Source organism: Metarhizium acridum (genome assembly GCF_019434415.1).
Source record: "Metarhizium acridum strain ARSEF 324 chromosome Unknown scaffold_578, whole genome shotgun sequence".
Lineage (NCBI taxonomy): Eukaryota > Fungi > Ascomycota > Sordariomycetes > Hypocreales > Clavicipitaceae > Metarhizium > Metarhizium acridum.
Genome location: NW_027094046.1, coordinates 149,761 through 163,934, shown reverse-complemented (window position 1 = coordinate 163,934; position 14,174 = coordinate 149,761). Strand labels below are relative to the sequence as shown.

General features: G+C 39.4%; 4 protein-coding genes across 4 annotated transcripts; 2 read left to right on the top strand and 2 right to left on the bottom strand.

Annotated features, from left to right (window-relative positions):
* The first annotated feature begins 429 nt into the window (after positions 1–429).
* J3458_021174 (uncharacterized protein) lies at positions 430–2,730 on the top strand. The gene is made up of 3 exons (XM_007816100.2): positions 430–778; positions 969–1,079; positions 1,148–2,730. Exons 1-3 carry the CDS (start codon positions 655–657, stop codon positions 2,473–2,475), a joined length of 1,563 nt encoding a protein of 520 aa, XP_007814291.2. The 5' UTR covers positions 430–654; the 3' UTR covers positions 2,476–2,730.
* A 540-nt stretch (positions 2,731–3,270) lies between these two features.
* Positions 3,271–5,607, top strand: J3458_021173 (uncharacterized protein). The gene is made up of 3 exons (XM_007816101.2): positions 3,271–3,637; positions 3,704–4,454; positions 4,517–5,607. The coding sequence occupies exons 1-3, from the start codon at positions 3,441–3,443 to the stop codon at positions 4,727–4,729; spliced, it is 1,161 nt and encodes a 386-aa protein (XP_007814292.2). The 5' UTR covers positions 3,271–3,440; the 3' UTR covers positions 4,730–5,607.
* On the bottom strand, positions 5,120–6,589 carry J3458_021172 (uncharacterized protein; the record flags this gene model as incomplete). Its single annotated transcript, XM_007816102.2, has 3 exons — positions 5,120–6,070; positions 6,127–6,219; positions 6,277–6,589. The coding sequence occupies 3 exons, from the start codon at positions 6,587–6,589 to the stop codon at positions 5,163–5,165; spliced, it is 1,314 nt and encodes a 437-aa protein (XP_007814293.2). The 3' UTR covers positions 5,120–5,162.
* Positions 6,590–7,331: 742 nt separating this feature from the next.
* On the bottom strand, positions 7,332–7,958 carry J3458_021171 (uncharacterized protein; the record flags this gene model as incomplete). The annotated part of the gene is made up of 3 exons (XM_066122438.1): positions 7,332–7,511; positions 7,570–7,691; positions 7,748–7,958. 3 exons carry the CDS (start codon positions 7,956–7,958, stop codon positions 7,332–7,334), a joined length of 513 nt encoding a protein of 170 aa, XP_065972448.1.
* Positions 7,959–14,174: the final 6,216 nt, after the last annotated feature.

Below are 14,174 nucleotides of genomic sequence, written 5' to 3'. Positions count from 1 at the left end.
TGCAAAGTCAATTGCTGGGCGGGTAGTTGAGTTGTTCCTACGTCAAGTGCCCATTTATATTCAGCATACCTTTTGTATACCACCCGGGCCGCCTCCCAAACCACCTCGTCATCTTGACGGCTTATACACAACCTCTCACACAATCGCGAATCGCGAGCCGGCTTTTGGGGCTTGATGACCCTTCTCTGCCCTGACTTGGGTCTAATCCGAAACAACACATCTCTTCAATTTTCACGCCCAAGTTCAGTACACCGGCTTTGAGATTACACGACACCTTGCCCTGGTCAAATACTGTTCCGTTTCCCTTGCAGACCCACCAGATATCCTTGGCTGGGTGTCCGCAATGCACCGCCAAACGAGTTTCACAGACGCTTCCGTTTGCGCTATTACTTACATATTGTACAAGCCAGCTGCGCCCTCCTCAGAACTGGCCATTCGAGTATTTCACACCAGACGCTTTTTCCTGGTCCTGAGAAGTAGGCTGCGTCACCAAGTATTGAGACCCATGGCCAGGAACCAGACGGTTTCCCTTTCTCGCCAAGTTGACTGTAAAGGCCGGCGTCTTGCTGCATGGCCCGGCCCGCTTCTCGCGCCACGTCGTTTAACTTTTAAATCCATCATAATTGAACAAACTACGCCGAGTAGTGTTTCGTCATGGCACATGCACCCGATTTAGACTTTCACAAACGACGTCCGGATCCCCAAGAGGCTGGTGCTCAGCAAGGAGATCACCTTGCACGAACACCACCCGTCAGATCAGGTGTATTCAATCAACTGGGTAAGCATGCGCGTTTGCACGACATAATCACCCTAATCGTTCGGCTTTGTGATCTTCAGAATATAGCCTCGCGGGTAGTTTCCAATCTTGGAGGGTGGGAGCTGCTGATGTACCACCTACCTCCTCTTGACATTTGATGCTTCGTCCCATCATCACCAGTTCTTGAGCTGACAAATTTGGAAAACCCCAGGAGGACCCTACATCAATTATGTACCACGGGCAAATGCTGAGCGTCTGAGCCTTATCGAGGGGGATCATGACACCTTTTCTCATATTGTTAGCTTAATCGGAGAATACGAAGGTACGCTCTGCATGGATTGTACACGCTCTCCTATCAACTTGCCACCATTGACATATAACTGTGTATAGGTGTTTTGGATCGACACGAGAGTCTGGCGGCAAACTTGGGGGCAAAGCTAACTGGACCACGACTACTCAAAGGTATCGAGAAGTTCTTTGATGGGCCCATCAAGACAAGTTCCTCACAGCCCGTCTCGGCACCTATAAGCTGGCTTGACGTGGTTGCTTTTGCAAAGGCTAGCCCAGGCGAATTTGGCCTCACAACAATGCCTGACGGCAGCCGTTGCTGTCGTTTCACCTATAACGGCGTCCATGTTGAAATCACTGAGGACGATTGGAGACTGATATCGTCTGGAGCCCTAGACCGCTTCCCACTTGAACACCCCTTCGAAGAAGATGAAACTGCCGAGTTGGCGACGGTGGATATATTGGAACAACGAGCTTCAATTCTTTACAAGAAGGCGGACGAAGTAGCTGCTCGGGCCCGCATCCTTCATCACAGGCTTGGCCACAGGAAGAATGACCTGTGTCGTAGACGAAGCCAAGACAATGGAGGCCCAAGACACCAACCTACCCATGCTCCTGGACGGCAGCACAGTTTCAGCCCCTCATACGACTTGCATGCAGACCTGCTACAGCAATTTTTGACAACGCCTTCGTCCAATACAAAGCCACAGTCTGCCTCTGGCGCTGGATTCTCAGCGATCAACCTTGGCCCGTCGTCGCCATCTATTCATTCGCCACATCATCACCAGCAACGCCTATCCATACAGTCTTTGCGTTCCCCCGGAGGAACTCCGCTGGACAATCAGATGATGAATACGGCCGAAAGCAGAGGAGAAATCTTGCGGTCACTGATTTGTCAAAGCACTGATCGACTTTCGAAAGGCGACGTCATAAACCCTCCCTGTGACCGGTGCCGCCGCCTGCGATTGCTCTGTATCAAGCATCTCACAGCCTGTCAGGGATGCACTAAGAAGCACGCCAAGTGTAGCTGGAAATCAGTTACGGATGACGAAGCAGCGAGAGTTAAATATGAATTGGGGACTGAGGCGGAGGCGATGGCGGATAGTGACAATGATGCTCTGGGCCCGAGAGACACTCGACATTCCCGACCGCCCCTGGAATCTCGGAGTAGTATACTTAGCTCTGAGGGCACACCTAGACCGGGAAGTCGAGCCGATCCTGACATAAGCATACCAATACTTCACAGCCCAGACTCTATTTCAGTGGCACGACACCAGACACCAGACCAAAGGGCGCCAAGTCTGGCAACTGGGCTGGGGGGAATACCTCGTACAAGGGAGCCGATTCACCCTTGGCATTTTGGGCATATGCCTGGCGAGATGGATGCAATACGACGTGGACATGACCCATCTAATCCGCCGTCGAGATGACAACCAAAGCCATTTTTTTTTCTTTTCGATATTGACGACATACGAACGGCGGCAGGATACGACGATGCAAGGAAGCTCATGCGCGTAATGAAAATATATGAAGCATGAAGTGTACGATTCAGAGACAACAGGTGCGGGACAGATGCCTCACTATTGTATACAGAGGATTTCGAAGTGTAAATTTTATTTTTCTCTGAAATAATGTATATTAGTCAGACTCAATTAGCCCTATGCGACTAAAGATTCCTAAACGGCTACTCAGAATTATAAAAGTATTCGCCGTCGTAGACTGATTTACTGCGCAACTAGGCCACTACAAGTTACTTCAAAGTTCAGACAGGCGGGCCGTCAGGTCCTATGACAGGAGAGGGGATGAACGTGGAGGTTTAATAAGAAGACGTAGTTGCTTGCGTCTTTTGAAACTTTTCGCCTGAACAACTCATTGCGATGTTATACTCGTGCAACCGTGTGTGACAAGGATATAGCAAGATGCTGTCCTACGGAGTACATGTGAATCATGATTATGTTCAGAGAGTCGACGGAGCACTTGAGAGACGCGGGCGGACAGAATTGGTCCGCATTTCGTGATTGATTAGGACCGGTCTGCGGACCTACATGTGCGAAGCACTCACCATGTACCGGCTGGATACTTGCAAAGTTGGGCTCATTTCCACTAGAAAGGTTTGTAGCTGCCACGTTACTTTTTGTCACTTTCAGTCTCTGTGGCCGCTCTGGTCAACTTGACTCCACACATGCCCACATTAGTGAATTACTTGGAACTTTGACACAGCGCAAAAAAAGTTGGAGCCTCATTTGAACGCCTCCTTGTTGTCGCGACAGATTCCTCTCCTTCTCTGACGACTCAAAACCACCAATCCGTTCATATCGACGCAGACATACCTCACACCTCACCACAGAGAATATAGACAACAAAGCGTCAACTCATATTGAAGAATACACTTACGATGGCCCAACGGCAGCCTGCCGCATTCGCGGTAGGCCACGACGACCGAAAACCTTTCCAACACTCACATGTCCCTGCCGAGCATGCGGCGCTTATCCAGTCCAGGGAAACGGGGGATGTGATCCCCGACGATGTGCCAACGGGCAAGGTCAAGGCTTTGCCGTTTGCAAAGTCGTGGGTGCACATGATGGCAGGAGGGTTCGTCTGCTCTCTACCTACTCCTCGTCGGCGACAGACCTTTTACTAATAATGGCTTGACTGTAGTGTTGGGGGAATGACCGCTGCGACCATCACTGCGCCTCTTGACGTGCTCAAGACCAGATTACAATCCGACATTTACCAGGCGCAACTCCGAGCGGCTAGAATGGCTAAGGGACAGGCCTTGGCGGGATTGAATCCGGCCAGAGCCGCCCTATATCATCTTACTGACACCCTGAACATTCTTGGCTCAGTATATCGTACTGAGGGCTCCAGAGCTCTCTTTAAAGGTCTAGGCCCCAATCTGGTGGGCATTGTGCCCGCAAGGAGCATAAACTTTTTTGTCTATGGCAACGGCAAGCGAATCATCTCCGAGTACTGGAATCGTGGCGAGGAGGCTCCTTGGGTGCATCTTTTAGCTGGCGTGGCAGCCGGTGTAGCGACGTCAACAGCGACAAATCCCATCTGGATGGTCAAGACCCGATTGCAACTTGACAAGAACGTTTCGGAGCGCAGCCGTGGCGTCATGCGGCGACAGTACCGCAATAGTTACGACTGCGTGCGACAGATCATTCGCGACGAAGGCATTCGCGGCCTGTACAAGGGAATGAGCGCAAGCTACTTGGGGGTGGCCGAGTCTACGTTGCAGTGGATGTTGTACGAGCAGATGAAGGCATCGTTGGCCAGGCGAGAGGAGCGCATCCAGCGCAGCGGGAGGGAAAAGACTTGGTGGGATAACTCGGTGGATTGGACCGGCAAGGCTGGTGCCGCTGGCGGCGCAAAACTAATTGCCGCTATTTTGGCATATCCTCACGAGGTACCGTGTTACGTTGACGGTGTTGGGTGATGCCGAGCAGCGTTGCTGACAATGATTTTCAGGTCGCCCGAACCCGACTCCGACAGGCCCCGATGGACAATGGCCTTCCGAAATACACCGGTTTGATCCAGTGCTTCAAGCTTGTATGGAAGGAAGAGGGCATGATTGGTCTGTACGGTGGTCTCACGCCTCATCTGATGCGAACGGTTCCTAGTGCTGCCATCATGTTTGGCATGTATGAAGGCATCCTCCGACTTTTGAATACCCCTGCATAGACGAACGACGATTTACACGGCCGTGATCCCCACCGCTTCAGCAAAAAGCAGTACTGGACGCATGTCTTGACCCCCCTTTTCTTGCGAAAGAGCCCATACCTCTTGTGACGACATCCGTGGATCTCTGCTCATCTTGTTGCAACGCTAGATGCCGCGCGCAAGTGTATGTTATTTTTTTTGCCCCTTAATTTTCAGACCTTGGCATACTCCGTCTTGTACAATACCTACAATAATGCCGCTCAATACAAGCGACATATCAGATAGACATTTGGGAATTGGGAAACGCTCATGGATAGTGAGCAATGGCGTTTTGGGTTTTGGGGGATAACTATATTACAACAGGCCACATTTCTGCATGAAAATCCACATGCTTCCGCCGTGTATGTGTGTGTCCATGTATAACTCATGTCGCCGTCGACATCGTATGCCTCATCTAGAAAATCACCTTTGGCCCCCAACCAGCAGCAACCCCTCTCGCCCAATACAACGTGGCCGCAGAAGCGGCGTATATCGCTCCCGAAAAGACCATGATGCCGCAATACGAACCGCCACTCGCCTTGATTATACCACCAGCGACGGGGGCGCCGACCAGGACGCCGACACTGGCAACCAGATACGTCGTCCCGCTCCGCTTTCCATAATCCTCAATCCGGCACACCCTGCTCACGCACACGGGTGTAAGTGCAATCGTGGCACCGGACCAGAACCCAAACAGGACCGTGAACGAAATCACAGCCATCCGACCACCCGCGGCGGCGTACCACAATGAAAATATAATGGTTGCGCAGGCGGCCGCCGTCACCGAGAAGCTGTTGAAGGCCCCAAAGCGATCGGCCACGAAGCCTGGCAGGGCCCTGCCCGGAATCGCCCCCACGTTGAGCAGCGAGTTCATCAAGAGCGCCGTGTGCGCCTCGAACCCGACGTGCAGCGCGTACGAAGAGATGTACGTGTACGGGATGAAGACGGCCAGCTCGGCGAGGAAGATGGCCAGCGTGGCCAGGGCGTACCTGAGGTCGAGCAGCGCGCCAAAGTCCATCTGGGCGCCGGCCGTCTTGTTGTGCGGCAGGCGCTTCTTGACGAGGCGGCAGGCGACGAGGGAGGAGGCGGCGCAGATGAGGCCGATGATGCGGACGGACCAGCCGAAGCCGACGCGCGGCTCGGCGTACAGGATGACGAGCGGGAAGACGATGCCGCCTGCGCCGCCGGCCGTGCAGACGATGCCCGTCGCCAGCGCGCGGCGCTTGCTGAACCACTGGCCTGTCGTTGCGATGCAGGGGTTGAAGAGGAGCGAGGCCGAGAGCCCGCCGAGGACGGAGAATGTCAGGAAGAACTGGTGGAATTCTAAACAGAGCCGCGTCAACAGCGCGGCGTGCCTGGACGGGAACGGTGCGACGAACCCTTGCAGATGCTGAGGATCATGGCCATGACAACCATGCCCACGCTCCCCGGCACGATGAGCAGCTTGACATTATACGCGTCGAACACGGGTCCTGTGCGGTAGTCAGAGGACCTCCCGGCTGTGGCTGGGGGGGCGTTTCGACACGTACCGACCTGCACGCCGCATGAGAACATCAAGAACGCATACGTGCTGAAGATCCAGCCCGTCGTCGACTCGGGCCAGCCGGAGAGCTCGTGCTGCGAGACGCGCGCCTGCAGGACGGCGAGGGCGTTGAGCCAGCCCATGGGGGCGAGCAGGCCGCACCAGCAGCCGAGGATGGTTGTCCATGCCTCGCGTCCGCCGTCGGGGCACGCCCCGTTTGCGTCTTTGCTTTCTAGGTCTGCGGGCTTGGTTGGCGGGTTTCTTCCTGCGAGATTGGGGGGTGGTTTCTCCCCCTTGGGAGACGAACCTCCGTGTTTCATTTCAGATGGCGGCTAGACGTGGGATGCCTGAATAGTACGACGGGACGGAGGAGGAACGAGGCGTGGTATGGCTCGCTTACTGAGTCTTGGTTTGGCCAAGGGCGGATTTATAGAGAAGATGAGCCGTGATGGGGCTCGAATCGACAGTCTTTTTTCCGTTTCAAGATTTGCTCATGGATTTCGGTTGGCGTTGTTTGCAATCGTCTGTGGCATGCTGAAAGACCGGGCAAGTAGGATCGATCATTAGGAACCACGTTCTTAGAGAGAGAGATTGGCTATTGTCTCTTGTGACGTGGGAGATGCGGTGTAGATTCAACAGTTTGCTGGGCCTGGCTTGACGCACGGCGTCGAGGAGCTGAAAAGCCTTTGTTTGTCTGAGCGGGGGACGGGGTGCAGTTTCGCTCGTGCAGCGTATGGAGTAGCGGCATATAAGACCGTCTCTGGGTGTCGTTATCGAGGAAATGGTTGGGAAGATGGTGTGACTTGGGGGTTTCGTGGACTATATTCCGCGTTACACTGTGGAAATAGGTAAGCGAGAATGGTTTGGGCCAGCCAACCGCCGTCTTGTCATATACTGGGCGTCAGGCTGCAAGATGGAACTGGCACGTATAGCAAAAGTAGATTAATATCTACGGGAAATTTTGCCTGTTCCACACAGACGACCAACAGCACCCACGTATCGCTCATGGATGGGGTGCTTGTTAAACGCCCTTGGTCAGAATGAGCGCCTCTCGAATGTCCGTCACCGCCGGACGCCCTCCAGTGAAGACATGGCTCCGCCAGTGGCACTAGCCAGGTACGCATCGATGTGAGGAAGGCCGATGCCCTGCAGGAGCATGGCAACAGCTTCGCCTGCGGCTTGGACGGCACCGGGTCCGACACCGCTGGCCGAGAAGCTTGCCACGCCGAGCGCGTCCTCGAGCTGCACGAGCCGAGTTAGTCTGATACTGTTGGGGAGGTGGGACGAATAACAGGCAAACCTTGGGGAGAGCACCGCCGAAGAGGGTGTCGAGTACGCCTTCGACGGCGGTTACACCGACGACATCTTCTAGCTGGAGTGCGACGTTGCCAACTTGGGTGATGAGAGGTGGCTGACGTAGCTCTAGGACCGACACTATTAGTAAATTTGTTGACGAGTTCTAGTTGTGAAAGGCATACTGGTACGAGTAGCCAGGGCTGAGCTGGCAAGGAGTAGAGTGGCGGCGAGTGAGAAGCGCATCTTGGCGAAGCGAGGTGGTTTGTAATAACGGAATGAATGGCTAGCTGTGGTTGAAAGTGCTGGATTTGAGTTTGGGCGGACAAGATTTTCGAGGCCTTTTGTACTCGAGTCGGTGGAAAATACTTGCTTTTGATCGTTGCATTCGTCCATGTGCAAAGGCCGTCTGATGCGGAAATTGGAATCGGTTGTTATCAATATCACGGTCCACCTTTGATAGTCGGCGGACTTGACGTCGTCTCATCTCTGTATTTTAATGTTCATCCAATGTTTTCATGGTAACATCGTGATCGACATGACAACTTCGGAGTGAATGATGGCTTGTCTACACGATTGTCGCAATACCAAGTCCGTCACTACGCCTTGGAGGGCGAGATCAGAGCGCTGCAGCCGGGGAGCAGCTCCCCTACCAAACTGCTGTCATCTGAAGCTGCCTTATCGTCTGATCTTTGTGTCGGGGTGTAAAAGCGGGCTCGCTGGTCCATGTTCAAGATAAGGCCTCGGGAAGCTCTGGTCTAGAACAGTCTAAATCTGGCAGATTCATCCGTTTAAGTCTGGCTGAATACACGCATTGTCTACGGACACAGTTTCTGCTTGGCAAGTTGAGGTTGAAATTAAGATGCCAACTTCAAACGGCCTCACAAGTTGGTGGACAATATTCAGATTGTGGGAGATGTCGACTGTGAACACGAGCTTTTCATTAGACTGTTTCGCAACCTGGAGATGGTTTCCATCTTTGGAAGCTGAGAGTCAATTAGTCTTTGAGCAGAGCGGTAGTGGCCATGGTTGTATATGGTGTAGGTGTGGTGGCTGAGGGAGAAGTCAATCAAATCCCATAGTCACATCATATGTGGGAAACTACGAGAATAAGAGGCCTAGTCTAAACTCTACGAATATTCTTGTCTCATCTTGGATTACTGATGACACTTGGACGGGTGGTTCCGAAACGGGAATTGTCAGAATGGGTTACTTGTTACGGGTATAAATTACGTACGTATAATTAAATAAGGGTAAACCCTTAACTACGAGTGAATAACTCTAATAATAAGTGTACTTATAAAAAGAGTATATATAATTCTCTCTTTTATAATTAAATATAAACTTATATATATATATTATTATTATAATTAATACTCTTTAAAGTGTAATAATTATAAGCTTAAAAGAACTTTAAATCTCTTATAACTTTTACTTAAGAAAATTAAGTATTTAAGGTATTATTTTAATACTTATTTTATTATATTTATATATTTAATAAATATTAATATTACTTTTATAAACACTTAATTATTTATTAAGCTTAAGTTAAAGCTTTTAAGTTAATAATATAATTAATATAAAGTATTAAAGGGTTAAGCTTAAGCTAATAAGCTTTAAAATATTATAGACTTTAATTAATTAAATTACTTAATTAATATATTACTTACTTCCCTTTAATTTACTTTAATAAAGGCTTATATAAGCCTTTTATTAAACTAATAACCTTTACTTAAAGTAAAGAATAACTTTATTATATTATATACTCTTTAAGTTATATAATTATAATATAATAATAAGCTTAAAGCTTATATAAGTAAAGAGATTAAAGTATATAATATTTATAAGTAAATTATATATATTATTAAATTAAGTATTTATAAATTTATTATACTTTATCTTATTAATTAATATTTAAAAGGTTATACTTTAAGGTAATTAATTAAAGAAGTTAAGAGTTAACTTATCTTATATAACTTTAATATATAAGAGAAAACTTATAAGCTATATATAATATATCTTAATAAAGCTTACCACGTAAATATTAAATAAAATCAATAGTATATAAAATAAAATAAGATTTATATGTATACTTAAAATAATAGAATTAATAAGATTAAAGAAATTAATGTTATTTACGATTTTTTTAATATAATTAAAGCTTACTTTAAGCTTAAATAAGTTAAAGTTATACTTAATATAATTATTATTAATAAAGCTTAAGAAATTAAAAATAAGTATACTCTTTATAATTTTAAATTAATATTTTATACACTTATTATTACGTATAAGTATAAGTATAATAATATTAAAAGTATATATATAATACTTAAGAAACGCTTTAATTAAGAGAAATAGCTTTAATAAGTATAAGAATAAGAAAATAAAAAGTAAATAAAGAATAATAAAAATAATAATAAAGGCTAATTAAAGTTAAAGTATTTTTATTTAATAGGTAATTAATTAAGAAGATATAAATAATAAGTAAAGAATTATAAAATCTTATAATATATAATTATTAAATATAAAGATTTAAAGCTTAATTAATTATTAAAGAAAGAGAATTATAAAAAGATAAAAGAATACTATAAAAGTAAGTAATAAAATAAGTTATACGCTTAAATAATAAAGAAAGAATAAGGTAAAAGCTTAATTATTAAAGAGATAAAATATTTAGTAAAAGAAAGTAGTAATATTATTATTATTAACCCCTTTACTCTTTAAGCTTATAAATAACACGTTAAAATCTATAATATTATAAGTATAAGTAAGTACTTACTCTCTTTAAGTATACTTTTTAATAATTATAATATTATATATCTTATTAATAATATTAACCTTTTTAAGCTTAGCTTATATAAGAAAATTAAGAGTAAATTTATAAAGGTAAGTATAAGTATCTTTTTAATTTAAGAAAAAGAGACTTATATACTTAAAAAGCTTTTAAATAATATAAATAAACCTTAAATTAAGAACCTAATACTTAAAGATATTAATATAATTAAAAACTTTTATATTAATATTATCTTAGTTAATTACTTATAAGAAAAGAGTACTTAAGTTTATAGTTTTAATAATATATTACACTTTAAATCTATAAAATAAAGTATAATTCTAATATTATTAATTTAAAAGTATAACTTAATATTTCTTAAATATAAGTTACTTTTTAATTACCCTTTTAAACTTAAAGTACTTATTATAATAATAAGCTTTTCTCTTAATATATTTATAATTATTAAAGTAAATAAAATAAAAATATAAAACTTAAGGTATTAAAGGTTAAGTTATAACCCTTTAAGATTAAAAGAAGACTTTAAAGAGTTATAATACCTTTATTTAAGCTATTTAAAATTAATAGCTTTATTTAAGCTATTAATATATATTAAAAACGTGTATATTAAAGGAATTAAGCGTATTAATTATAAGATATATATATAAGTTTATATACGTTAAGTTATATTAAAGTAACTTAAAGAGTATAAGTTATTAAGACTATTTTAGCGAGTATATTAGAACCTTTAAAACTATAAGTTAAGTTATAATAGTATAAAATAGCTTTTAATATTTAAGAATAAATATTCTAAGATAATATAATATTATTTATTATTAAATAAGAAATAACTTATTATATTTAATATTATTATATATTTTAAGAGATAAGTTATAAGGTAATTTAAGCTATTAATATATAAATTTATATAAAATAATAAGAGATTTATAATTATAATAATAGATAATTTAATCTTTAAATACTAGGTAAAAGTATAAGGTATTAAGCTTAAATACTTATTATTATATACCTATAAGCTAAATAAAAGTATTAAAAGAGCTAGCTAATAAATTATAATTAGCTTAAATTTAATACTTAATAGCGTAAAGCTTCTTATAAACTTATAATTAAAAAGCGTTTAAGCTATTACCTTCTTATATAATATAAGCTTAAATTAAGTTTATAATTAAAAAAGCTCTTTTAAATACCTTAAATTATAGTTTAAAACTAACGCTTACTTACTTATAAGAGAGTATATAATTAACTTAAGGACTAATTAAAGTATAATATATACTTATAGCTATTATATATATTTGCTTTAAAGAGATTATAAGGCTAGCTAAAATAAGCGTATATATAAAATAAGTTCTAAGAGATATATTAATTATCTTATTAATTACTCTACTATTAATATTTATTAAATTTAAGTACCTTAACTTAATTAGGTAATAATAACTTAAAATATTACGTTTAATAAGTTTATATTTTATAATTTACGCGTTAAAAGCTTAAAAGAGCTTTTAATAAAAGAGTTAATTACTTAAGTTAAGTTTATTTAAATTAATAATAAGTTAAATAAAAAGATTAATTTAATATTAACTTTTAATAAAAAACCTATTAAAATAAGCTTTAATACGCTTATAAGCTTAAGGGTAAAAGCTTAACCTAGTACTTAAAATAAGAAGCTAAAGCTATAATTAAAATTAAGCTTTTATATACTATAATTAACTTTAAAGAAACCTATAAATAATAAATTATTAAATATTATTAAGCTTAATAATATTTAAGCGTATAATTTTCTTAAATAATAAAAATAGTTTATTTTAAGAATAAATAATAGCTAAAATTAAATAAGTAAAAAGCTTTAATTAAATAAGCTCTTTAAGTAAATAATAACTTAAGTAACCGCTTACTTATAAAGGGTTAAGCCTTAATATTAAAGGAAATTATACCTTAATTAGTATAATTAAAAGCTAAATTAATACTAATAATTAATAAAGAATTAAAAAGTAAAGAAAGGTTATCTTTATTACGTAAAAGCGTATACTTTAAGAGTAATAAACGCGTAAATTAAAATATTTTATAAAAGAGAAAACTAAACTAATATATATTAAAGAGATTAAGTAAGAAAAGAAAATCTAATACCCTTTTAATTAAAGCTATATAAAAAGCTTTTACCTAAATATATTTACTTAATTATTAAATAATAAGAGATTAAATTATAAAGAGCTTTATTATAGTATTTATAGTAATTAACGTAAATTATAATAAGAGAAATAAAGCTTAAATTAATAAATAACTTAAAATAAAGGAAATTTATATATTAAATCTATTAAAGGTACTAATAACGTAAAAGAAAATATTAAATTACCCTTTAAGAGAATAATAGTTTAAAGTTATAAGAGTAAAGATTAAAGTATTATAAAAAAGAGATACTTAAAGGGAAATTAAGCGTTTAAAAGTAAGATTTAAGCTATTACCTTTAAAGTAAGTATACTCCTATAAATTTAATAAGAAAGGTTACCTTATTAAATATAAGGCTTATATAATTATATAAGAAGATATATAAAAGCGTATTACTATTAAATAAACCTATATAATAATACTTATAATACACGCCTTTTATATTATAATTATACTAATAGCTAGACCTCTAAATGTATTGTATTTTTTGTAGTTTTTACTATACTATATTGTATTGTATTATATTATAATATATTACAATACATTATAAGATAAGAATACCTATAAATGTATTATAAGGCTATAAAATATCTAATAACAGAAATAAATGCTTATATAAGCATATTATATATTAAAATAAAGCTAAAAATCACGTGATTTTAAATCTTTAAAAATTAACCTTAAAACGTGGATATTAAGCGAGATATTAAGCTTTAAAGTTATGTCTTAAAATAAAAAGTAAGTAAAGCGGGGCGAATTTTCAATTGCTTATAACTTTTTAATGTGGTAACTTATAATAGTAAAGAGTGAGGCATTTTAAAGAGCTAATTTAGCTCTTTTTAATAATATAAAATTTTCCCTTATAACCCTTATAATTAGCCTTATAATTCTAAGTTAAAAAAACAAGGGTCTTTTTTACTTAAAATACAATTATAGGTATTTTACTAATGTAATGTAATGTATTTAAATACAATACACGAAAAAACAATATAATACAAAATATAATACACAATACACTTGTATTTACTATATTCGTAAGAGCTCTGCTAATAGCTAGGTTTAACCTAAAGTTAAGGTAATTTAATGTAAAGAACGCCTTTCTTTACGTAAAACGTAATAAGTATATAATACTAGTAACCTATAAGCTTCTCTTAGAATTTAAAAAAGAGGAATTTTACGTAAAACTATTATAAGCTTTATATAAATTACGTAACTTATTAAGCCTTTAATTTAAAGAATTAAGTATAATATTAAAGAAGTATAAGCTTACTTTTAATATAAAAGAGTCTTATATCTTTTACTTGAAAGCTTAAAACGTGTTCACAATTTTCTTTATAAATAATATTATTCTTACTTATTATAAGAATAATAAGAAAGTAATAAATCGCGTAATTAATAGCTTAAAAGAAGTATATAATTTAAAGAATAAAGGTAAAGCACGCTTCTTTCTTAAAATATAAATTATTAAAGATTATAAAAACAAGAAAATTTACTTAAGTTATAAGGCTTATATTAATAAGATTAGCGAAAAATTTAGCTAAGTATAAAAAGACACGTTTTTAGCTATATTAATTCTAGTTATAAAGCTAATTACGCGTATTAAAGAGGTAATTAAGTAAAAGATTAAAGGGTATTAAAAAAAGGTTAAATTAGTA